Source organism: Leucopleurus acutus (assembly GCF_964270905.1).
Source record: "Leucopleurus acutus genome assembly, chromosome: 8".
NCBI classification, from domain to species: domain Eukaryota; kingdom Metazoa; phylum Chordata; class Mammalia; order Artiodactyla; family Delphinidae; genus Leucopleurus; species Leucopleurus acutus.
This window is the reverse complement of record NC_139151.1, coordinates 86,984,243-87,010,831: the sequence shown is the minus strand read 5'-3', so window position 1 is coordinate 87,010,831 and position 26,589 is coordinate 86,984,243. Positions and strand designations below refer to the sequence as shown.

General features: G+C 46.2%; 1 protein-coding gene across 2 annotated transcripts in view; it reads right to left on the bottom strand.

Annotated features, from left to right (window-relative positions):
* LDLRAD3 (low density lipoprotein receptor class A domain containing 3) overlaps positions 1-26,589 on the bottom strand; it is a gene marked incomplete at its 5' end in the record, with an annotated part of 254,480 nt that overhangs the window by 98,332 nt on the left and 129,559 nt on the right. For both annotated transcript variants that reach the window (XM_082844027.1, XM_082844026.1), the window contains one exon: positions 14,258-14,392. In XM_082844027.1, the coding sequence (XP_082700153.1) occupies positions 14,258-14,392 (135 nt within the window). The remainder of the gene's footprint in view (positions 1-14,257; positions 14,393-26,589) is intronic.

Here is a 26,589-nt window from a genome sequence, read left to right as displayed (position 1 = left end):
TCACCTTGGTGTCGAAGAGGCTCAGAGTGGTTAAGCAACTTGCCCAAAGTCACAGAGCTGCCAAATGGCAGAGCTTCCGCCTGACCCTATGCAAAGTCTGGGGTCTGAATGTGTTGTATCACAAATATGGCTGATACCGCTGCAAGGTGATGGGAGGTCTTGGAAAGCAGCTGGCTCCAAAATTTATACCTAAAGCCTGATTTTTTTTTTTTTTTAATTTTCTCACATCGAATGTTCTCTGTATCCTCCGTGCCTACACAGGGCTGGCAGAGAAAATCAAAGCCCCCCAGGTAACTGTCTCACTCTGAGGAAGTGGTGGGTTAGGGATGTGGGCTCAGCTTCCATCAGAAACACCTTACGCAGCCCCCGTGAATTATGGGGTGACTGTGAGGTGACCAGGAGTAGCTCTGTGTGACTGAGACATGACACAGCAGAGCCTGCTGGTCACCAGCCTTTCCAGTCTATGTGTGCAACACCCTCTTCCTGAGAGCTCAGGAACATAAGGACCACATGAAAGCCCTCTTGGGAAATGAGAGGCCAAGTGAAGGGTTTGAGCCAATCATCTTCTTTCTTTCAAGGAGCAGATTAATGGCAAAGGGAGATGCCTTTCTACTGACTGAGGTTCCAATTAGCAACAACGGCATAAAAAATCATCCTCAAATGGCTCAAAAGGATGACACTTCATTATCTCTCGCAGTTTCTGTGGTTCAGGAATTCAGGAAAGGAGCGGCACTTCTGGCTTGGGGGTCTCACATACTGTTGTAATCAGACAGTGGTGGAGGCAGCCAGGGGCCGCCCAGGCATCTCTCTCCTCAGGGGCCTCTCCAAGGTCTCTCTGTATAGACTAGTTTGGGCTTCCTTACAACATGGCAGCCTCAGGGCAGCTGGACTGCTTACATGGCTTCTGAAGCTTTCAACAGGGAGTATTCCAAGAGCAAGGAGGAAGCTGCATGGCCTTTTATAGTCGTAGAAATCACATAGCATCCTTCTATGATACTCTATTGATCAAAATAGTCACAAAAGCCAGGCCAGTTTCCAGGGGAAGGCTCCACTTCTTGATGGAAGGATGACAAAGAATATGTGGACATATTTTAAAACTGTCACACTGAGATTGGGAGAAAGAGAGAAGTAACTGAACTGTGGATAGCATGGGGATGTGGACAGCGGGGAGGGACACACCAGAGAGTCACTTTCCCCAAACACACATTTCCAGAAGGTAAGCAGACAGGCACAGGTAGACCAAAAGAGTTTGAGGGAAAAATCTATAAAAGGTTCTGAGCCACAGGGAAAGACTGTCTCACAAATCAGCTAATGAGGACAAAGCACCTGTCCTTGGAGATTTCCTTCAGATGCAAACTGACCCAAATCTGTGGCCCACTGACTTCTGTGAAAAAAGCAAAATCAAAGTCGTGTTCCTGCCATCTAAAGAATAACCGTCACCTTGATCACACTCCAAAATCAAGGTAAAAGCTTACAGAGGGTCACAACAGGCTTACAATAAATGAGACCATGAAGGAACAAAGAAATACGAGAAGCGCCTTTTCAACGATACATCTGGGGATGCAGAGGGGCTGCCCGCACGGGGTGTGTACCTGAGTCTCCCCAGTTGGCACTGCACAGCACTCCAGCTCAGACCTGTTTCAGAGCCCAAGGAGGCAAAGCACACACCTCGGAGTGTTCTCTCTCAGGCTGTGGGAACGAATGCCTCTCAGATAGAAGTCTGTGGTCTGGTGGTGGTCCATGTAGAAAACCTACAAGACATGCTGCTGGCATATACCAACCTTTGAAATATCAGCTCAGATTAAAAGAGACCGTGGCAGAGAGTGTGGCCAATTATTCCCCAGTATCTATCCATTCTCCCTTTCTGTCTTTTCAGATATATACTCCTGGGTTTTAGTTGAGCATAAATACCCAAATGATTAAGAATACCTTTCTCAGCCTCTCTTGCAGCTAGTTATGGTCATGTGACTAAGTTCAGGTCTCTGGATTAGAAATAAAAGTGATGTGTGCAACTTTCAGTTCATTGCCTTAAAAACGAAGCAGATATCCTGGTTTCCCCTTCTTTCCTCCTTCCTGATATCTGGGAAATAGTGACCTTTGCAGCAACCTTGGGGGAGGGCAGAGCTCCCTATTGGCCCAGACTGCTCATCTTTGGGATGTTATATGTGAGAGAATTCATCTTATTTAAGGCACTTATTTAAGTTATAACCTCCATCGTATTTTAGCCACTATATATTGGGGTCTCTTTGTTACAGCAGCTTAGCCTATTTCCTAACCATAGTCCAGTCCCTGGACTGTCTCTAGTCTTTTAAACTAAGAACCTAATGTCAGAAAGAATCAGAGAAGAAACACTAGACACCAGATCCTAAAGATTCCCCCCAATTTGCTCACATCCCTGTTTTCTCTACATCTCCCATCTTCTGAGTCCCTCCTAATTGTCTGAAGTACATAATATAAGTCTTCCATGATTCCATGAATGACTGACACTGACCACTCTTTCAGTAGATTATCACTTGTAACTCACTCAAGCCAGTTCAAATGAAGACAAAGTTTTGCTCTAGGTCCCAGAGGCCTCAGTGAAAGGTAGAGACATTGGGCCTCATGGGAGCTAGAGCTGGGAATTGGGAAGCCATCCAGGATAAAGCAAATACCCTCTCCATCCCTCTCTGGGGGCTGCCACCTCTGGCCTCTTAGATGTCCCCTCTAAGCAGACCAGCACTCTCAACTGTGAATTCTGCCCTTCCCAACTGTGGCTGCCACGTTGCTGGGTCCTACCTCTACACAGTGTTTGCTCAGCCTCCTAAGGCTGATTCAACCCTGAGCGTCTGAGTTTGAGACAGTCATTCTGATTTGCTGCTGGCCAGCCCATGAACTGACTGGTCGTGGGTCAGGTGTCTAAGCCTAGTTGGGTCAACAGTGGCTGAGGTGGCGGGGAACTGTCTTGGAAAGTGACCTTTGCCCTTCCAAAGGTCATGAGTGGAGCAGACGGTCTGGAAGGAGCTGAGGACAGGGCAGCTAACACGACATATTCAGTATACTTTGGCACCCAGAATATATGGAGCATTAATGTGTACATATTGTCAAACGCAAGGGCTTAATGGGACATTTCTCAAGTTAGTAGTGTTGATCAAAGGAGTGGTCATGTATTCCTGGTCTTCGTCTCCAACTGAAAAATAAGTTACTAGGAAATAGAGCTGCTGCCAGGAAGTCTCTTGGTTTCTCATAGCACCTAGCAGTGCGCTCAGCAAAAGAAGACCTTCAGTAAAAGCTGACCCACTGACGGTAATTTGAGCAGCGCACACATTACATAGGGCACAAGATCTCAGGGAAGAGGACTCACGGAAGGGAAACGTGCGTAAGTGTCATTTTGTGGCATTTCAGAACCAAAGACTAACCCGACATAACCTGCTGAATTTCCAGAGAGAAACAAGGAGGCAGCAAGAGAGAGGTGCTGGGAGCATTGGGGGATATGACAAGATATCTGCAATATCAGAGCACATTTTCATTTCCCACAGGTCACAGAGCTCTCAGGTAGCCAAACCGGGGCCAAAAAAAGAAAGATATTTACTGGATTGCATAACCCCAGGGAGATTTTCAAGCCTCTAGTCAAGGGTGGCGGATGGAAATACCCAGCATGTGGCCATCTAACCGCCCAAGCTATTCTCATCCTGGAGAATTCACAGAATCTATTATTCTGCGGTCTCATTTACAGTATCCCCAAGTTGCAATTAGATCTCCCCTGCCAATGGGATAGCAAAGCTCTATTAAGACCCACGGAGAATCAAAATTCTCATTGCAGGCAAGGATAACCAGCCCCTCCTGTGAATTCCTTTACCAGAGCAGAGCATCTCATTTCTCCTGATTTTCCTCCTTGGGCTCCACCTTCCAACGGAAGCACCCAGGGAGGGGGCCTGGCAAGCTAGCCTCAACCCCCCTGACAGCTTCACGTCCCTCCACGCACTGCCCCCCCCCCCCCAAACACAAGCACACTTTGCTCTGGCCGTTTGGAATCTCTGTCTCTGAATGTGCTCTTCCCTCTGGCTAGATGCCCACCCTCGTGCTTGTTGCTGGGTCCATTTTTATTTATGCTTAACGTCTGGGCAGAGATTTCACTCCTCTGAAGGCTTCCCATATCCCCTAGGAAAAACAGTCATTCCCCAGTGTCCCAGTCATGTCCTCGTGTCCCCCACGGCGTGCTGTTCCTTCCTCTATTACAGCATTTATCACATTTCGGGGTAATTATCCCTGGGGCGCTCCGCTTCTCCCTTGTCAACTATGAGCAACTGTGATGGGACTGAGCTTTGTGTTTCTTCCAGAACCCAGGTGGGCCGGGCAGTAGCAGGCACTGTGCAAATGATCTGTGTCTGAAGGAAGAGTCAAGACAGTGAAAGGGTACTGGGTGGGGAGCTGAGGGCCACAAGCTGTCCACGGACAGACAAATGTCCCCTGCACAATCGAACAGCACAACACGGCTTGTCCTCCAGCTCAGAAAACTTGCAGAGAGACGGTAAGCCCCATACTCGGTCCCCCTCCCCCGAAACCTAGTCCACCTGCCTCAGCAAGAGGCACGCTCTGCCACGTGTCCAGGCGGGATCTACCACACGCCAGGGAGAGGGAGGGACCGATGGGGGCAGAAGCCAGGACGGGGGAGAGAAGGGGAACGTAGGTGGGGAGCGGGGGAGACCGCAGAAACAGCTCTGCAGATGAGCATGGTGATCACCAGATCAGGAAGCAATTACTGTCGTGAATGGAGAATCATCCTGACTTGCTTCTAAACGAGGGACACGTTAGAAATCCTCAGATGCCTGCTGTGGTGGTTAAAGAAATGGAGGCTTTCATGATGCAAACACTCAGTTACTAAGAAGAGAGCCCCAAAGACACAGAAAGGCACAATCAACCTCTCTCAACCTCCTTTTGCTTCTTCCAATGAAGTCAGCGTTTCTGCCTCTCCCGGCCCAGCTGGGCTTTCAAACTCTCAAATGAAAAGTGAAGAAATGGCTTCCGCATTCCTCCTGTTAACTGTACCTCCAGCAGTTTTATTCTAGGTAAAGCCATACAAATTCTTTCAGGGTGACGACTCACTCCAAGGACCTCTCTAATGATGCTCTTGATGTTGTCTGGCGGCACGAGCTTTGTGGTAAGTACTGACCACCCAAGATTCTAGGTTGTGACATTTGGGGTTGGATCCCCTAAACCCCAGACTACTATTTCTAAAAATATGTAAAGCTCTTTTCCATTCATACTTGAAAATGAAACAAAAAACTAGCACTTCTCCCATCTCATGCCCTCCATGGTTTCTCTACAAATCTTTGGCTGCGTAGTCACTTGGTTTTATCTTGCGACAGAAAGCAAAGGTCTCCTCCAAAAGCACAAGCTCCTTTTCCTCTCAATTATCCAGTGGGGGGCTTGGAGAGGAAGGGCAAAGAGCAGGCACAACTGGAAGATGCTCCGGCAGGTTCTCCGGTCCCACAAGATTAGCATCCCCACGGTGACCTGCCGCAGGCCATTTCTACCCCTGGCCACCCCCATGCAGTTTACCATCAAATCTTGACGCCGCCAGCCCCAAACACTTCTCGAAGCCATCGGCCCATCCATCCCACTGTCATCACCTTCACACATCTGGTCCATGACTTCCCATTGCCCATGGAGAAAGTCTAAGGTCCTTCATGTGGCTCCCCAGGCCACCAGTCCACAGGCCACTGCTGACCGCTCCAGCTTCCCTCCAGGTTATTCTCCTCCTGTCCACCAGAGGGAGAGGGTGTCACGTGGATTTTCGGCCCTTGAAGTGCACCACGCTGTTCAAATGCTCCATCCTGGATCTTCTACCCTACAGTTCCTTCTGCCGAGAAGGTTCCTTCTCCCCCCACCCTGCCCTCCTCTTATCCAGTTAATTCCTCCGTATCCGTCCCATTTCAGCTTCAGCATCACTTTCTCAAGAAGGTCTCAGTACCCTACAGAGTCCCGTCACTCGCTTCCAAAGCATCCTGTCTTTGCCTTTTCCACACACTCCTCACACCAGTAACCAACTCAATGTCTGTTCTTCCTACTAGGATGTAGGTGCCATCAGAGTAGAGATCACACTTACCCTGTTCCCTATTCCCACCTATTCCCACCTTCCGTTCGAAAAGCCACATTTTTTTCTCCCATTTTAACATTCCAAAACTGGGATGCATCTTAAAATCAATAGTCTGTCATAATTTGTCACCATTTTCTCTTTCTCAGCATAACATAAAATAATAGTGGGTCTTACACTTGATGGCATCTTGGTGTTTGTCAAAATAAGGTATGTCCCTGTATCTAATGGGCACAGTGCCTGGCACATGGCAGCCACCAATAAATACCTGATAGATACACACTTACATACACACACATTTCCCGAAGATTTGATATTAGTCGGGTTTTCCTACATCACAAATACACCTTAAAATCTCAGTGACTGACCACATTAGAGATGTATTATCTTGCCAGGGGTCTGCCGGTTGGCTGTATCTTTGTGGCCTCAGCTGGGACTGACCCCAGGCCGTGGGTTGGGTTCAGGGCTGACCCATGGGACACTTTTCCACGGACCAGTAGTATATTTGTCTCGTAGCAGATCACTGGAATGAAAGAGACCAAGCACAGGGGCACAGCACATTCCAATCTCCCTTCTTGTCCGTCTACCAACATTCCACGGCCAGAGCAAGCCTGGCATCCACAGGTAGGGACACTTCCTCCGGCTACTGTCACAGGATAGAGGTGGGGAGTAAAGACCTGAGAGTAAGAATCCACCCACCATAGGCCCCCTATGGAGAAGAGGTCCGTGCAGGGACACCGACCTCCCATTTCCACAGCACTGAAGGACAGCTTCCTTAATGGACCATACAGAACATGGCCCTGGTCACCACAGGTGAAAGCCCCTGAGTTAGCAGTGGTGGTCTGACCTGGTCAGCAGCCCTCTGCCCAGCAGGCACCAGGACCCTCCTCCTTGGTTCCCTCGGCTCTCAGGCTTTATTTGAGGTATTTATTTGAGAGGAGAGAGTAAGAAGCAGTCACCATCCCTAATTCTTTCTTTCCGTAGCTGATTATTTAACCATTGTAAGCCTAGGCTCCAGGTCCTAATCTGAGTGGGTGGTTGGCTATTTTATTTATTAAAAATTTTTTTTTAAATTGAAATATAGTTGATTTACAATGTTGTGTTAATTACTGCTGTACAGCAAAGTGACTCAGTTACACACATATGTATATATATATTCTTTTTGTTTTTTACATCTTTATTGGAGCATAATTGCTTTACAATGGTGTGTTAGTTTCTGCTTTACAGCAAAGTGAATCAATTATACATACATATATGTTCCCATATCTCTTCCCCCTTGCGTCTCCCTCCCTCCCACCCTCCCTATCCCACCCCTCCAGGCGGTCACAGAGCACTGAGCTGATCTCCCTGTGCTTTGCGGCTGCTTCCCACTAGCTATCTACCTTACGTTTGGTAGTGTATATATGTCCATGCCACTCTCTCGCTTTGTCACAGCTTACCCTTCCCCCTCCCCATATCCTCAAGTCCATTCTCTAGTAGGTCTGTGTCTTTATATATTCTTTTTTTTAATATTCTTTTCCATTATGGTTTATCACAGGATATTGAATATAGTTCTCTGTGCTGTACAGTAGGACCTTGTCATTTGCCCATTCTCTCTATAAAAGCTTACATCTGCTAACCCCACCTCCCTCTCCACCCTCCCCTAACCCCTTCCCCCTTGGCAACCGCCAGGGTGACTGGCTAATTTAGCTCAGCTGGGGCATTAGGACCAGAGGGTGAAAGACCCAAGTCCAACTGTCCTAAGGTGACTGGACAACAGAAGTGTTGATGGTCTTGGTCAGGACTTTAAGGAAACTTGGAGGAGTTCTGGTGCCCTGATTTCAGTCCCAGGGCTGTTGTGGAGACAGTTAATGAGGCCTGCACACCAGGTACAGAAAATGAACATCTCAAAATGCAACCTGGGAGATGCCCCATTAACCAAGCACAGCTCTAGCCAGCACCTCTCCCCACCAGGAGGATGCACCCTCAACTGTCCCGATTCCATGAAGGCACCGAGTGCTTTCACGGCTCCCTTACGCCCTCATCTCCCTTTGCTTTTGCACGTTGGTCACTTTCCAGCAGTTCTGTGTCTCTTTGTTTGTATTTCTGCTGTGGCACTTGGCGTAGGGCTGTGCTCTGCCTGAGTGTGACTTCTGGGTAGCCGTATGGCTTTGCTAGGGCTGCTGTAACCAAGCACCACCAACTAGACAGCTTCAACAACAGAAATTTTCCGTCTCACGGTTCTGGAGACTGGAAGTGCCTCTTCCCCGGCCTCTGGTGGTTTGCTGGCATTCTCTGGCATTCCTTGGCTCGCGGACGCATCACCCGAGTTCTACCTTCATGTTCCCATGGCCGCCTCCCTCTGTGTATCTGTGTCCAAACATGCCCTTTTGATAAGGACACCAGTCATATGGGATTAGCGGCCCACCCTCATGTGGTGTGACCTCATCTTAACTAACTACAATGCAATGACCCAATTTCCAAGCAAGGTCACATCCTGGGGTTTAGGACGTCAACATATGAATTATAGGGGAGAACACAATTTAAGAGACACCAAGACCATTTTTGTATCCCCTGCATGGAGCTCAGGGCCCGGCACATGGGGGCACCCCGTTACGTGCCCCCTAACAAAAATGCCGGAAAGGACAGCTCATGTGCTCTCTTGCCCTCTCTCTCTCTCTCACTCTCTCTCTCTCTCACACACACACACACACAACTCTACAGAAGAAACAGGACAAAACTGTCACTGTTAGCTTCTGGTGAGTTGCCAAACCTCATGGCCAGCTTTCCAAATTCTCCTCTAAGCATTATCACCAGTATACAGCAAACAAGATAAAGAAACGGCAACCCAATTGCCAATACACTCAATTAACTATCCTGGCATTGGTGGCTTCTTCAGAAGAGCTTATCTCCCTGGCATTCCTCAGGAGGTGGGAAGGTGCATAGGCATCATTAGTCTTTCTGACTGACAGGAAACCTTGAGTACAAAGAGAGGGAATATGCCAGCCTCATACACAACCTCCCCTCTGAGCTCACAGGACCAAGGCCGGGCAATGTCTGCTGTTCCTGGTCCCAGGACAGTAATAACCAGACGGCTACATCACGGGGTGATGGAGGATGTTAGCTCGTATGTCAGAGGACCTGAGTTCCCATCCCTGGCTTCACCACTTACTCGCTGCGTGGACATGGCACAACTACGGAACCTCTCTGTTCCTTGGGTTCTTCATCTGGAAAAGTGGGGGTCAGTTTCTGTGAGAGGATCCTCCTCTCATGGGGATTTTGTGAGGACTGAGTAGGAACATATAAGTAAAATGCTTGGAATGGTGTCTGACAGCACTTAACATGATGGCTATTCTTATAAACACCTGCTTGACCTTCCAAAGGACTGACTCACCATCACCTGAGTCTTCATAAGCTCTCTGTTACTAGAACGATCAGAAGTGGGGCCCACTTAAGAGGTATTCATGGTGTCGGTTCTCTATTATGCCACAACAAATTACTCCAAAACCTACAGGCTTAAAGAACCAAACATTTATTAGCTCACCATTTCTGTGGCTCAGAAATCCAGGAGTGGCTGAGCTCTGGCTCAAGCCTCTTACAAGGCTACAGTTGAGGTGACTCCTGGGGCTGCAGACAGCTCAAGGTTGGACGAAGGGAGAGGCCGCCTCTGAGCTCACTCCTGTAGCTCCTGGAGGCCTCCATTCCCTGCTGGCATTTGGTCGGAGCCCTCCCCAGTTCCTTGCCGCATGGGCCTATCCATGGTGCAGCCCACAACGTGGCAGCCGCTGACGTCAGAGTGAGCAAGACAGATAAGCAAAACACACGTGGAGTCTTTTGTAATCTTATCTTGGAATTGACATCCTATCACTTCTGCTGCTATTTTCTTTGTAGAAAGCGAGTCACAATTTGTATACCTACGTTCACAGCAGCATGACCCACAAAACCCAAAAGGTGGAGGCAACTCAAGTGTCTATCAACAGATGAATGGATACACAAAATGTGGTACCAATGTACAATGGAGTACTGTTCAGCCTTAACTAAAAAGGAAGGAAATTCTGACATACGCTACAGCATGGATGAACTCCGAAGACATTCCAGAAGTGAACCAAGCCAGGCACAAAAAGACAAATACTGTATTATTCCATTTATATGAGGTATCTAGAATAGTCAAATTCATAGACGCAAAGGAGAACAGCAGTTGCCAGGGGCTGGGGAGGGGGAATGGGGAGTTGTTGTTTAATGGGTATAGAGCATTTCAGTTTTGCAAAAGGGAAATGTTCTGGAGAATGGGTGCACAATAAGGTGAATGCACTTAACACTGTTGAACCATATACTTAAAAAATGGTTACTATGGTAAATTTTATGTTAAGTGTAGTTTGCCACAATTGAAAAAAAAAAGTTAGTTCCAAGTTCCAGATCACATGCAAAGGGATGGGATTATACCAGGGCATGAACCCCAGGGGCTGGGGACCACTGAAGGCTGCCTGCCACATTATCATGTATCCAAAGTTGGAAAGAATCTATCTGTTCAGTTAGGACTGAATCCAACATATTTAAGGCCACCTGAGTGCTGGCCACAGCCAACATGCGCACGGCAGCACCTGCTGACCCTCAGATGCACCCTCCCAGGGAAAGTTCCTAGAAAGCCATATGCAAAGCTTGCTCCAAAGCCACTGCTTGTGGAATTATCTGGTAACAGGTTATGCTTCCAATGAATGAAGCCGCAGTTACAATTCGATTCCAGCACAGTGTTCTTTGGTCTCCGATACATCCCATCTGGAATCGAAAGGTACAGTAATGACTGCACTTTCATGGTCCCATTCCCGCCTCCGAGTCTTGGCAGGGTTCGCTGTTGCTTTGAAAGGTCAGCGTAAGGAAGGGAACTAAATGGGGATGAGAGGAAGAAGGAAGGAGAGGTACAGCCAAAACTGGAGTCTCTCAGTGGAGACACGACTTTTTCATACCCTCAGCAAATTAGAAGTATTTCCTGTCTTGGGGTCAGTTTTCTTCACTCCATCAAAATAAACGTTATAAAATATAATTTTCTTTTCCCACCTCAACTGAAAGCAAAGATGCATTTTTCAAGGGCTGGAAGCCCAGCAGAAGCAGATAGGATGTGTTTTAACTAAATGAACTTGTGTACAGAAGGTGTCCGGCACAGTATCTGGTGCAGGGTAGGGCTAGATAAATATTCGCTATTATTAAGATGACAATAGGTCAAATCCTATGTGGTATAAGATGATACGTTGTCTACTCAAGATGCCTCTGAAATTCCTCAGGAAGACACTACAGTCTCTCAAAAGCCCAGTGTGGGTCAGGTTCTCCCCCAGCACGGGCACAACGGTGCTCCTTTTAACACCAAAATCAGCAGTCAGTTTGCTTTAGCAGCTACAGGGTAGAGAAAAGCATCCCCTTCAATACCAGAATCACACTCGGAGCAGAGGGACGTTTACATCGTTAAGAGAGATGCAGGCTGGCCAAGGGAACGGAGGTCCAGATTACCATCTCATGCGCACTGCGGGGGCATACCCCCATCGAGGGAATGACAGAATCATCTGTTCTGTTTAAACAGTAATAATAATACTTCTTATGATTATTTTAATAGATTATGGATACTTGAACTCACATAACTTTAGCATGTGTACAGTGTAATACCGCACAAGGTACAAATTAAACCCAGCTTAATAACAACACCTTACAAAGAAATCTTTTCTAGTCTTCAGCACTCACTGAATCCACTATGTGCAGGGCACTACCTATGCTACCAGGTAGGATCTGTGTGATTCGAGAGGCCAAAAAGCTTCCTGTTCTTAGGTAGCTAATGGAGATGCCTTTCCACAACAGGCATCCTTGCTCAGAGGCTGTCACATTGACAGCAGTGGACAGCTGTTACCCATGCCCTGATGGGACTAGTTTTCTGAGAGCAGCTGCAAATGAGCTTATTTTCTAAAGGGAGGTCATTGGGTATGGAAGGCACAAAGCTGAGATTCTAAGGTAAGCTGCTCCTAGTAAGGCATTTGCCAAGAGTTGAGCTTTGTGTGTGTGTGTCCACCACCAACTCTTCCTACCCCTCATGCTTATAATATGAGAGTACAATATACAGAGAGAAACAAGCTGGACTTGAACCAGCCTTCAGAGGAACAGTTCTTCTTAAGGACAAGCAAAAATCTGCTTCAGCAAAATGCTGGGATAGGCATGGGCTCGGGGGAGCATTGTAGGTGCTGCTAAAAGCATCAGGACGAATTCCCTAACTTCCAAGTTTTAGACTTGAAAGTCCTTTTGTTGACCATCTCAGGGCACCATTAGTGAGTCTAGGATACATACACGCATAAGAAACAATATATATGGAAAATTTTTCTCAATCCCGCCTATCTAAGCTAATTTTTACTTGATTCTGTGATTACTGTTCCTCTACCACTGCCAGTGGCCGATGGCCGATGGCCCAACGCCATGTGCTTTGGTTTATAAAAATGTGACTTTGCATAAGCCTAGAAACACCTTGCCGTTCAGAACTTCTGAATCAGAAGTTTAGAAATCCCTAGGCAAATGGCAAGATTAGAAACCTCTCTAAAGTTAGTGGATAATTGATAGCAGTTCACAGATTTGCATGTGAATTCAATTCACCTGGAGGGCTTGTTAAACTACAGACTGCTCGGCTGACCTCCTGGGTCGATTCCGTGGACCTGGGTACATCCGGAGCTTTGCATTCCCAAAGGGTTCCCAAGTGATGCTGATGCTGCCGGTCTGAGGATTAAACTTTGAGAACCACTGGTGAGGAGAAGACACAAGGAGGGAATTTTCTAGGTCAGGACAATCAGAGGCTAACTGTACCCAAGACTCACCTCCCAGAGCTGCTCTCTGTACAAATTTTGGCAAAGTCCATGTAGGTACACATTTTGTCTTCTCTCGTCTATGGACCTCAGGCATACGGATTGGGATGGCTCATAATTCCTTAATTTGTGGCACACTCTCACCAGTGGTCTATGCATGACCCAGTCATTCATTCATTTTTAATAACATAATAAACACCAACCAAAATAAAAGCCAGGACCTTGAAAGGAACCTGCACCTAACTTCATCTTACCTCCCATCTTTCCTGCCTCCCAACATATGAATTAACCAGCTATCCATCTTTCTCTTGCTTTTCTTTTTTACAGTATTATTAAATTTGTAAACTGTGGTACAGTCATACAGTGAAATACTGAATAACAGTCAAAACAAATGAACTCTTCCAATAAACAATAAAATGGATGGATCACAGCAACATAATGCTAAGTGAGAAAAGTAAAGATTACATATGGACAATACCTGTTTATAACATTAGAAATATATACTTTTTAGGATGCCTTGAAATTGACATGCATTTTTAAATCTTTGTAGTTTTTTCTAATCACTGAAGAAATAAATACATGTTTACTGGAAAAGAGACAATGAGTAAAGAAACGTACCCAGTCAGTTTTAACAGGGGAGGATATGACCCCTCCATGTCCTTCTGGGTTTCCTAAAAAGCTCCTCTTTCCATCCCCAAATGCACCCTTCAGTTTCCATCCAACAGCTCTGAGGTTGAGAGCTCTGATAGGAATAAGCAATTCATACAAGAGGAAACAAGGCAGTAAACAAACAGCCAGGAGAAAATGTTAACTTTGCTCATAATCAGAGAAATGCAAATTAAAGCATTTGGGGAGCTATCATTCTATGACTACTAAATCAGCAAAAGTGGGAAAAAGGGAACAACAGTGAATGCCTGGGATACTACTATAAACCTGACAAGCGCAGATGATACTAGCAGCAATGGCAAAGTTTTAAAAATTTCCAAACAGCTGTATGACGAGGCATAGTCATGAACTGTGAAGGTGTCCCACTCTGCTGAATTTATCCTGAAGAAGTAACTCAATGGAAAAAAACAACCTAGGTGGCCTCCACCAATGCAACAATTTATAAAACCACAGTAGAGCACCGAGACGGTGTGCAGTGCAGCGGGACAAATTACAATTTTGAAGAGAAAATGTATATTTGATATTTAATGCGTGAGAAATACAAAATGGTAGGTGCATTACGGTTTGAACCATGGGTACGAGGGTTTCGAGGTAAAGAGCAGAAATTAACATGGCTGTTGCATTTGAACGTGGGATGGGTGTTGTTTTCTTCAGTGTTACTGTGCTGTGGTGTCGTAATTATTTTTTTTAGAGCTTGAGGGGCTCCTACCTTGAGAACTTTCACAGCTTTCCTCGTCGCTGTTGTCTTGACAGTTATTTTGCCCATCGCAAATGAAGCTCTTGTCAATGCAGAGGCCGTTCTTGCAGTGGTAGCGGGCAGTGGAGCACAGCAAAGGGTTTGCTGCTGTGAAGGGAAACCAGAGCAGATCAGCAGGGAGGTTAGCCAGTCCCCTTAGGACCCCCCAGCACCTTCTCCAGCCAGGGGTATGCCCTGCTCGGGAAGTAGCAAACTCATCTTCTAGGATGGCTGACTCAAAGCCCATCCTGGGAGACTGGTCAGGCAATGACCTGGACAGGATGAGACTTACTCTGCTCCATTCTAAAAGCTCCTTCTCCCAAGTCATCATGCTGGTGTCCTATAACCACACCAACATGGCCAGAGGGCAACGCCTCGCCCTAACTGGTCAACCGCTAGGCGGGCCAGCAGCCTCTGAGGGGCCTGGGGCAAAACCCGAATCTCCCAGGAGAGTCAAGAGTGGAATGGTCGGTAACATAAGAGACACACAGAAAAGAGCAAAGCCAGACGGAGTAGATGGGTCGGGGATCCGTGAACCTCTGCCACTGATGGAGTGATGGCACGATCTAATCCAAGGCCTATGTCGGATCCTTCTGGTTCCCTAACTATGGACCAGTCTGGTAAGTCCTCATGTTTCCTTATGGCTCACCAAGGTGAGCTCCATCTCTGCTTTGCAATCAGAGAAGCCCATGAACCCACTGGCTCAGTCTGAGCAGCTCCCTGTTGCAGGCACTTTCAGGAACCCCCCAAAAAATGACAGAAATGGCCCTTCCCCTCAAGGAAGAAGGTTGCAACCAGCTAGCATAAGGTCAGCACAAAACCACTGAACAACATGTAAGCAAATCTCCATGGAAAATCGCTATTTCTACAGCACGATTTATCTTGCTTCCTCACTCCTTGCAGTGCAATTCAAGCTCTTTCCAGGGCTCTATTTTCAATCAATAAAGCAGCAAAGTAGAAATTACTCCAGCCCCCAGTCTGCCATTTATTAGCTGTGTGATTTTGGGTAACTAACTTCACTTCTCTGAGCCTCAGTTCCTTTATCTGTGTGCAGGACTGACTCCATAATTTGCAGGGCCTAGTGCAAACTGAAAATGCAAGGTCAACTGTTCAAAAATTATTTAAAACTTCAAGAAGTTAAGTGCTGGGCATTAAACCAAGAGTGGCGTGCTTCTAAGCTAAGCACGGAGCCTGTGCAGGTCACAGGTCCATGAAGCTAGCCCTGCTACTTACAGCATTAATTTAAGCATCAAATGAGATGACATGTGAGAAAAATGTACACAGCAGAGTCTGACATGTAGCACAGGCTCAGGAAATGTTGGACGTGCTCCCCGAGTTATGTCTGCCTCAGCCCCCCAGAGTGTGGTCCTCCCTGAAGGAGTGATATTGGTGATAACGAAGAGGGGTCATCATGGGATCTCGGGTCACAAACTGAGCCGGCATCTGCATCATACGTGGTACGAAGAGCACCAGAGCGGGACGGCACAGCCATCACTGAAGACGGCTACGGGATCAGGAACAAGCCAGCGCCGGCATCTCCGGATGGTCCTCACCAGCAGGATGGCAATTGTAATTTATCTTCCCCATATGCCTGATGGAGCGATTGTTAAGATGCACAGAGATCATAGCTGCAGACTTCACAGGGCCCTGGAAACCCAAAGGGCTGTGGAGTTTTTTAGTTTTTAACTGTTCAACTCAGAAAGTTTGATTTGAAAGGTCAGAGGAGGTAGAGGGATGGGGAAGCCAGTGCTCTTAGTTTTGAAGATGATGGACCAGCGTGAAGGTAAGCAAAAGGAGTCTGGCCTGAAAATGGAAGTTGTAATTATTTAAATCGCTGTGGGCCAGAGAACGGCTCCACTTGATCGTGCTGAAACCAGGGTCTGACCTCAGCCAAGACCAAAATGGGGAAACCCGAAACCAGAAGTCACGTTTGGTTTCTGTCCCGGGCAGTGCTCCAAACCCTGCAGCATCCCACCACGGTGGCCTCTGGCTTCCCTGGGACCTTGTGGGTCACATCTACGCAGCCAAAGCGTCAGCAACGATCAGCTCACTCGAATGGACAGCCTTGGAAAGGCACCTGAATTGCTCCAAGATGGAGCTGCTGCAAACTTATGTGAACCGCCCCAGCAGGGAAGGCGGTGCTGAACCAACCCTGCAGACGCGACGGCATCTACTGACTTCTCGTCAGCCTTAGACCCTTTCAACCTCACAAACTTTCCCAAGGAAAAGAAGTCACATATGTGTGCGTGTGCACGTGTGCATATACACGCATACCACATATATGTGTATATATGTACGTATGTGTATATCCAGATCACATATATCTTCAAATGAATTAAGACTGACTATATCTTAAGACACAGCTCTACTAATAAAGAATCCACAGGGACTGAAAACCAATTTCAGTGCATAGAATGAATACATACATTTGGTATTAATGCATATAACCAAAGGACTAGGACCAGAATACAGAAAGAACTCTCACAACTCAAAAGAAAAAAGACAGGGCTTCCCTGGTGGCACAATGGTTGAGAGTCTGCCTGCCGATGCAGGGGACACAGGTTCGTGCCCCGGTCCGGGAAGATCCCACATGCCGCGGAGCGGCTGGGCCCGTGAGCCATGGCCGCTGAGCCTGCGCGTCCGGAGCCTGTGCTCCACAATGGGAGAGGCCACAACAGTGAGAGGCCCGCGTACCGCAAAAAAAAAAAAAGAAAAAAGACAAACAACTCAACAGGAAAATAGGCAAAGGACATGACAGGGCAATTCCCATCAGAGCAATGGCAAACGCTCAATAACAACTTGAAAAGATGTTGACTATGGCCAGTAATGAAGCACCACTTTAACCGCAGCAGACTTGCCAAACTTAAGGTCTTAAAATCCCAGGTTGTTGGCCAGGATGGGGAGGGAGAGGAAGTCTCAGAGACTACTCGTGGGAGTGCAAATTGGTAGATCCACCTTGGAGACCAACTTAGTGATACCTGGTGATATTTAAGGGGCATATGCCCCATGGCCCAGTCATTTCACTTCCAGCTACAGATTCAGGGGAGAATCCTGAACAAACAGAAATGTGTGCTGAAGCACTGCTTGTAAAATAAAAATATTAGAAATGACCCAAATGTTCACCCACAGGAGAATTAATACCATGTGCTACACTGTTACAATTCTACAGGAGGGGATGGCTAGCTTTTACTGTACAGGGCCAGATAGTAAATACTCTAGGCTTTGCTAACGTTTGGGTCTTGCACTGTGTCTTAACTACTCAACTTTGCCATTGTGGTACAAAGCGGCCATGGACAATTCATAAACGAAGGGCAGGACTGTGCTCCAATAAAACTTGATTTACAGGTAGTAAGTACGTTTAAAGTAAGTAACTTTCAAAACAGGGCGTAGGCCAATTTGGCCCAGGGGCTATCGTTTGCCAACCCTCGCTGAACAGCAGTATAAAATGAATGAACCAGGGCCTCCCTGGTGGCGCAGTGGTTGAGAGTCCGCCTGCCAATGCAGGGGATATGCATTCGAGCCCCGGTGTGGGAAGATCCCACATGCCGCGGAGCGGCTGGGCCCGTGAGCCATGCCTGCTGAGCCTGTGTGTCCAGAGCCTGTGCTCCACAACGGGGAGAAGCCACAACAGTGAGAGGCTCGCGTACCGAAAAAAAAATGAATGAACCAATAAACAATAAGGTCCTACTGTATAGCACAGGGAACTATATTCAATATCCTGGGATAAGCCATAATGGAAAAGAATATAAAGAAGAACGTATATATGTAGATAACTGAGTCACTTTGCTGTACAGCAGAAATTAACACCGTAAATCAACTATACTTCAATAAAAAAAAGAATACAAAATCAAAAAAAAAAGAATGAACCAGGATCAAGATGGATCAATCTCACAAATACAATGGAGGGGGCGAAGTTATAGAAGATATATGCAAGTTATATAAGAATAAAAGTTACAGAAGAATATGTATAGTGTTGTACCAATTAGATGAAGTTACCCATGCAAAAGAATACTATCAATTATTGAAGATACAAAAATATATACTCGCATTGGAAGAAACAACCCTAAGTTCAGGACAAAGGATGTCTCTGGAGAGAAGGGAGAAGGATAGGGTCAGAAAGGGGTGTACTGTAGACTTATAATATTTGGTAACACTTTATTATTTTAAAAATCTGAAGCAAATAAGGCAATATGGTAATGACTTTTTCCACTGAGATATAACTGACATACAATATTGTATTTGTTTCACGTGTACAGCAGGATGATTTGATGTATGTATATACTGCGAATGGTCTCCACAGTGAGTCAACACCCATCGCCTCACACAGTTACAGAAATCTCTTCTGTGATGAAAACTTTTAGGATCTACTCTCTTAGCAACTTTCAAATACACAATATGGTATTATTAACCATAGTTAATATAGTTATAATATTATAATGTATTATTATTATAATATAATATAGTATTAGTAACTTGTTAATATAGTTATAATAATTTAACCATAACTATAGGTAATATGATTTTTAAAACAGGCTGCTGGGAAACACAGGTGTTCACTTAATTTTATTTTTCCTTTTCAGTATGTTGGAAAGACTCCACTAAAAGTTTCTAAGCGTCTAGTCTGGCAGAGATGTCTCAGTGATCACTCACTTTCCTTTTCCTTTTCTCTTTTCCCACAAAATTCTCTCTGGCTCAGGGGCTTCCCTGGTGGCGCAGTGGTTGAGAGTCCCCCTGCCAATTCAGGGGACGCGGGTTCGTGCTCCGGTCCGGGAAGATCCCACATGCCGCGGAGCGGCTGGGCCCGTGAGCCATGGCCGCTGAGCCTGTGCGTCTGGAGCCTGTGCTCCGCAATGGCAGAGGCCACAACAGTGAGAGGCCCGTGTACCGCAAAAAAAAAAAAAAAAAAAAATTCTCTCTGGCTCACAAACCCCTGTCTTTAGTATCTTTCACACTTAGGTGCCCTGTTGTTCAGAGAACACAGGTACACGCTGGTAAGCAGACACACCTGGGATTCCTCCTTGTCAAGGGCTCCTCATAAATACTATGTCCCCCCACCCCCAATGCAGGGCAGAGAAACAGAGGCAGAGGATGCTAGAGGGACCTCCCCCAAACCAGCAGCAAGCCAGAAAAAGGCCTCCGAACCATCAAAACACACTTTGGGATGTTATTGTCCTTTAAGTGCTGGGAGTGTCCTCAAGGAAGGGCCCTCCAGCCTTCCCCTCCCCCAGGTCTGTTGATTCTCCGGTTATGTAAATTCCAGCAAGGTTTGTGTTCCAGTTCCCAAGGACACGGCAAATTAGAAGAGAGAGAGGACACCGTTGCCAACCTGCAGACAAATTGCAAGAAATAAAAGCTGACAACCATGGGAGGGGACCACAAAGCTATAAAAAGCCACCTGAAGAATTCCAAAAGCAGAGCAGCCTAAGATAGCTTCAAAAGAGACCAGAAAGTTCTAAAAGGAGCCAAAGACAACACTGTATTATAGCCCAGTCTAAAAATTAACATTCCTAAGAATGGCCCTGCACTGTCACCAACAGAGGTAGACACTGAGGAAGCCAAGAGGAGATCCCTGTTGTCGGAGGCACACTCACTTACCTAGAGTAAAATCTCCCCGAAGACCCCAGACAGCTCAAGTTTTGCTGTATTTCTTCCAGGACCTCTGCAGCATTTACCAGGCTTAAGCCAGATTCCAGGGTGCATGTATGGTGGACCAAACCTATAGGCTCTGGGGGGGACAGAAGTCAAGTCTTAGGGGTTTCTGTGATGCCGTGGATCCTCACCCAGGACCCTGAAACATAACTGATCAACAGACAGCCCACAAACTGACCATGAAACACTTCCTACTCTGGGATGTTATATCTCTGCATCTTCTAGCAATATTTAATGTGCTCCATATGTATGTTTTCTTTGTCCTTCCTGAGGTTTCCCAGTCATTGAAAAAATGTATTATTTTACTCGCCTAACTAGGAAGAGGAACATTGCATTTTATAGTATTTATTTCAGTAAGGATGGAAAACTGTCCGCAGAGTTAACTTCAAAAATTCAACTGCGACTCCAAAGTTCCCCAGCTATTATTGCCACCACAAACACAGAGATCTAAGAATCTGTTTCCCAGCCCACAGTACTCAGGAAAGAGAAGCTGTCTCTCCCTGCCCAGGGGAGGGAGGAGTGAGAAGGTTAAGCTCAGTGGTTAATTAAACTGGTGGCATTCACCTCAACCACATCTGAAGGAAAGGACCCAGGGCCCACTGCAGTCGTCCAAAAGCAACTGACCGGCTTCAAGACAGGAAATGAAGCAATCTGTCTCCAGCGGGACGTAGGAAATGTCGCCTTTAATCCATTTAAAGTCTGTGAAGTCGGCCCCTCTCCCACCTCAAAGGGTTCTTGACAAAACACATCAATGAGAACCTCCTGGCCACCAGTCCCCACATCCCCCATCTGCTCCCCATCCCGCTGTGCTGCCCGCCCACTTCCTCGCCGAGCATCCCAACCTCATGGTCTCCGTGGGTATCTTGTCTTCCCAGCCCCCGTTTCCCTGGGAACCAGGCAACTGGGGGAGATGGAGCTGCTCCGAGACTTCCTCTGTTCCAGGACACAGGATGCCTGGCCCCAAGCCTCTCTGCAAATACTCCGACCCATTAAAAGCACTGCTCCTTTGTGGCCTGGAAAATGCTGGCAGCCTGGACCTTCAGAGAAGAGGTGGCTTGTCTGTGGCCAGCTGCAAGTTCTTGCCTTCCTTTCAGAGTCCACCCACAGGACCTCTCCCAGCAGCCCTTGGCCCCCGAGACAGATCAGGGTCATGTGCAGCCGTCTTCCGAGGCTGCAGGAGGGGAGGGGCCCCCCACTCTGGGAAAGCAGGAGGAGGCAAAGGTTCCTCAATCCCGTCTGCCTTTTCCCCAGCCTCTAAGGACCCGAAGGATCCAAACTTTCAGAACCCTTCGAGAGGCAGTGCAGTGGCAGTGGCAGACCCTGATTCATTGCTAATGGCCGTTTGTTTCCTCCTCCTTGTAAAGGCTTCCTGGGCCTGGCTACCTCCTGTCCAACCCCCCAGCCTGTCTCCCGCCAATTTCGACTTCACTGCTTCAACCACCACCCTTCAGTGGATGGCTCCCCAAGTCTTCCCTCCAGCGATAATCCTCTTTCTCTCGATGCTTCGTGGACACCTCTGCCTGAAGACCCCCTCGCCTCAAGACACACCTGGATGTCTGAAACGGACATCCTTCCCTCTCTCCCCAACCTCTCCCTCTCTTCTTGGATCCACTTCCATTAAAGGGACCGCCACGTCCCAGCTCCCCGGGCTCCAGCCATGCTTGACCTTCTCCCTCTCCTCGCTCTGCACTCAGCTCAGAATCAACTGCTCCTCGTTGCGTATAAAATACAATCCTAGACTGTTAACTTTTTTCTCTTCCAGTTTTATTGAGATATGATTAACATACAGCACTGTATAAGTTTAAGGTGTACGGCACGATGATTTGATTCACATACATCATGAAATGATTATCACAATAAGTTTCGTGAACATCCATTATCTCATATAGATACAAAATTAAATAACTAGAAAAAAATTATTTTCCTTGTGATGAGAACTGTTAGGATTGACTCTCTTAACAGCTTTTATATATAACGTATAGCAGCATTAATGATATGTATCATGTTGTACATTACATCCCTGGTACTTATTAACCAGACTCTTAACTTTTCACAACCTGCCCCAGCCTACCCTTCCGAGCGTACATTTTTCTGTAATGATTAGCAGTGAGGGTAAGAAGTTCACCTGGGTTCAAATTTCAGCTCTACCACTCACTAGCCACATGACATTAGGAGAATGCTTTAACTTCGTTCAGCCTCAATTTCCTTATCTGTAAAATGAAAATAAGAATAGTGCCTCTGTCTTAAGATTTTGTGAAAATTAAGATAATGCACCCGATACAAATGAACCTATTTACAAAACAGAAATAGAGTCACAGATGTAGAAAACAAACTTACGGTTACCAAGGGGGGATGGGGGGAGGGATAAATTGGGAGATTGGGATTGACATGTACACACATGTATATAAAATATACATGTACACACATGTACACACATGTACACACATGTATATAAAATAGATAACTAATAAGGACCTACTGTATAGCACAGGGAACTCTATCTGATACTCTGTAACGACCTATATGGGAAAATAATCTAAAAAGGAGTGTTTATATGTATATGTATAACTGACTCACTTTCACTCACCTGAAACTAACACAACATTGTAAATCAACTATGCTCCAACAAAAATTAAAAAGAAAAAAGTTAATGCTCCTGAATAACTGAGAATTGCATGTGGCCCACAGCAGGTGCTCAATAAATGCTTGTAATAATAATTATCATTGGGGATACACAGTATAGTGGTTAAGAGTTCAGACCCTGGATTTATACTGCCTGGGTTGATGTTACAACTCTGTCACTTACTGTGTGACCTTAGGCAAGTTATTTAACCTTTCTATGTCTCATTTCCTTATCTACAAACAGGGAGTCATAATGTTATCAGCCTAAAATATCACACGTGTAAAGCATATAGAAATGTGCCACATACATAGTAAGTACTCAGTCACTGTCAGTCAAGTGGCTTCTTATGCTCTGCACGGTCTGCATACCTCACTGCTGAGCCCTTAGCCTAAAAGACTCCACGGAATCGTATTGCCGACTTTTAAATGGCACCCATCTTCCCAGGTCCATCTCCTTCAGCAACTCCCCCTGACGAGCCCAGAGGCAAATAATCTCTCCCAGCAGCGGCTCCCACAGCGCTCTCCGCTGTCAACCCATATTGTATTTATTTGGGTATGACTCTTTCTGTCTCCCTTGCTTGAGGATCACCTCAACATTGCCAGGGTCCTGCATCTGCCCCATCTCTTTATCCCCTGCAGCATCTTGCAGGGTGTCTGGCACAGAAACCGCAGAAAGAGAATGAGAGTCTGAAAGAAGGTGGGAGCTGGGGTGAATGAACAATGTGCAGCCTAAATGTGCCCACTGGGTGTACATCTGAAACCAAAGAAGAGGGCCAAGACATCCCCATGCTGAGAATATATCCTGACTGTCTGGCTTCTTCTTTAACCCTCTGTTTGATTAGCTGCTTGATCCACTCATTCCACAGATATTTAGTTTGCCTATAAATGAAGCACTCTACTAGGCACTGGGGATAAAAGAAAACCCAGTCTGTTCTTTTTTTTTTTTTTGTGGTACGCGGGCCTCTCACTGTTGTGGCCTCTCCCGTTGCGGAGCACAGGCTCCAGACGCGCAGGCTCAGCGGCCATGGCTCACGGGCCCAGCCGCTCCGCGGCATGTGGGATCTTCCCGGGCCGGGGCACGAACCCATGTCCCCTGCATTGGCAGGCGGACTCTCAACCACTGCGCCACCAGGGAAGCCCCCAACCCAGTCTGTTCTTAAAGAGCTTACACTCTAGTGAGGAGACAGGCAGGTCAATGTGCACTGAAGATAAAGCATGAGAAGTGCAATTATTCCACGTGCATTTATCCCGTGCTAAGGCTGAGCCAGACTATACAGCTGGCACTGGGAGTACAGCAGTGAACCATGCAGCAATACCGTCTCACGGCCATCATGGTGCAGCAGAGAAGGCAAAAAATAAACAGAAAGTGGTGGTAAGTGCAGAGGAGAAGAGTGAATCAGGGGAAGGAGACAGAGTGGGAGACTGGAGAGGAGAGGAGTTATCTTTGCAGGGTGTTCAGGGCAGGCCTCTGATTTGTTTGGAGGAGGCCCAAGGTGCTGTGCCAACACACAGGCTCGGCAGACCAGGAACAACTCCCTAAGGAAGCAGGTCGTACAGGAGCCTTTAAGGGGACCTTGCTGATGGAGCTTGGAAGCATAAGGTGCAAGCATCCTCCCGCCCCTCTGCTCACCCAGCCCCTCCGACGTGAGGCACAGCTCCCTGAGGCTTCCACTCATGGATCTGCTGAGGGGTGAAGAAGACATGTGGAATCTGATCTGGGTTGACATGAATAAAGCTACAGAAATACACAAGCACCAAGGGGCTCCGTGATTAAAAAATATAGACACACTGGCTGAGCAATTCAGCTCTTTAGGGGGACAGGCAATTCATCAGCAGTGGGAGAAAAACGGTCCAGTACACAGCGGGTTTTCTGAGCACAACTATGCTGAAAACAGCAGCAGAAGATCCCACTTGAAAGAATTTTCCACCGTGGTCACCCAGACCACTCTGCCATAACTCAGTTCCTGGAAGGAGTACCTGTCCTCCCTGATGGAGGACCGGGGGAGAGCTGTGCTGCCAGCCCATCCGGGCTTCACCGCCAGCCAAGGATGTCTGAGCCCAAGGCAGGAGGAAGAGGCCAAACACAGTAAAAAGGAGAAAGGAAGGAAGTGAAAGGGCAAAATCTCAGCACTGTGATCCTCTAGAAGGAAACACTGGTCCTTGCTTATCCTTCCTCCTGCAAAATGAATGCAAACAGTGGAAAACACATCCACAGAAATAAAGTTCTTTAAAAATATGACTCTCCAATTATTTGCTGAAGTCAAGACATCACCCAACAAAACTGCTCCTTTATCTTTTATTTCTTTTTACCATTTTATTATGGAAAATTCCAGTTACATACAAAAATAGAGACTGGCATAGGGAACCCCTGTGTTTCAATCACCTGGTTTTAATAATTACCATTACAATCCAAAAATGGGCAGAAGACTTAAATAGATATTTCTCCAAAGAAGACATACAGATGGCCAAGAGGCACAAGAAAAGATGCTGAACATCGCTAACTGTTAGAGAAATGCAGATCAAAACTACAAGGAGGTACCACCTCACACCAGTCAGAATGGCCATCATTAAAAAGTCTACAAACAACAAATGCTGGAGAGGGTGTGGAGAAAAGGGAACGCTCCTACACTGTTGGTGGGAATGTAAGTTGGTACAGTCACTGTGCAAGACAGCGTGGAGGTTCCTCAGAAAACTAAGAATAGAATTACCATATGATCCAGCATCCCCACTCCTGGGCATGTATCCAGACAAAACTATAATTCAAAAAGATACATGCACTCCTATGTTCATAGCAGCACTATTCACAATAGCCAAGACATAGAAACAACATAAATGTCCATTGACAGATAAATGGATAAAGAAGATGTGGTACATGTATACAATGGAATACTACTCAGCCATAAAAAAGAATGAAATAATGTCATTTGCAGCAACACAGATGCAACTAGAGATTATCATACTAAGTGAAGTGAGTCAGAAAGAGAAAGACAAATACCATATGATATCACTTATATGTGGAATCTAAAAATATGACACAAATGAACCTATGAAACAGAAACAAAACTATGGACATAGAGACCAGACCTGTGGTTGCCAAGGGGGAGGGATGGAGTGGGAGGTCGGGGTTAGCAGATGTAAGCTTTTATATATGGAATGGATAAACAACAAGGTCCAACTGTATAGCACAGGGAATTATATTCAATATCCTATGATAAACCATAATGGAAAAGAATATTTAAAAAAAAAGAATGTACATATATATGTATAATGAATCACTTTGCTATTCAGCAGTAACTAACACAACAATGTAAATCAACTATACTTCAATTAAAAAAAGAAAAAAATTTATTTTCCAGTATCTAAGCAATAAACCCATAATTAAAATGAAAAAGAATTACCAATACGCTGACACATCTGTTTCAGTCCTACCTCACCCACTATCCACCCCCCACCCCGACCCAACCCCAGAGCAAAGGCTTGAAGCACATCCTAGATACCATGTAATTTCACTTTCATATACTCCAGTAGATGTTTCTCAAAGATAAGGATTTTTAAAAAATAATAAACAATGCCATCCTTAAACTTAAAAACTTAATAATAATGCCTTAATATTAGATATACAACCACAATTCAAGATTTCCCAACTATCTCAATTTTTTTAACAGTTGGTTTGTTTGAATCAGGGTTGAAACAAGGTCCACATATTACGTTTGGTTGGCTTGTCCCTTAGTCTCTTTGAATCTGTAGGCTCCCCCTTCTAATTTTTTTTCTTAGAATTTATTTGTGGCTGAAACTGAGTGGTGGAGAATATTCCACATTCCGGATCTGGCCGTTTATCTACCCACGGGGTCACTAACATGCTCCTCTGTCCCTGAATTTCCTATAAACTAGTGGTTAGTGTTAAGAACTGCATGTTCGTGTTCCCCCCAAATTCATATGTGGAAACACTAACCCCTAATGGATGGAATTAGGAGGTGGGGTCTTTGGGAAGTGCTTAGGGTTAGATGAGGTCGTGAGAGTGATGTTCTCATGAT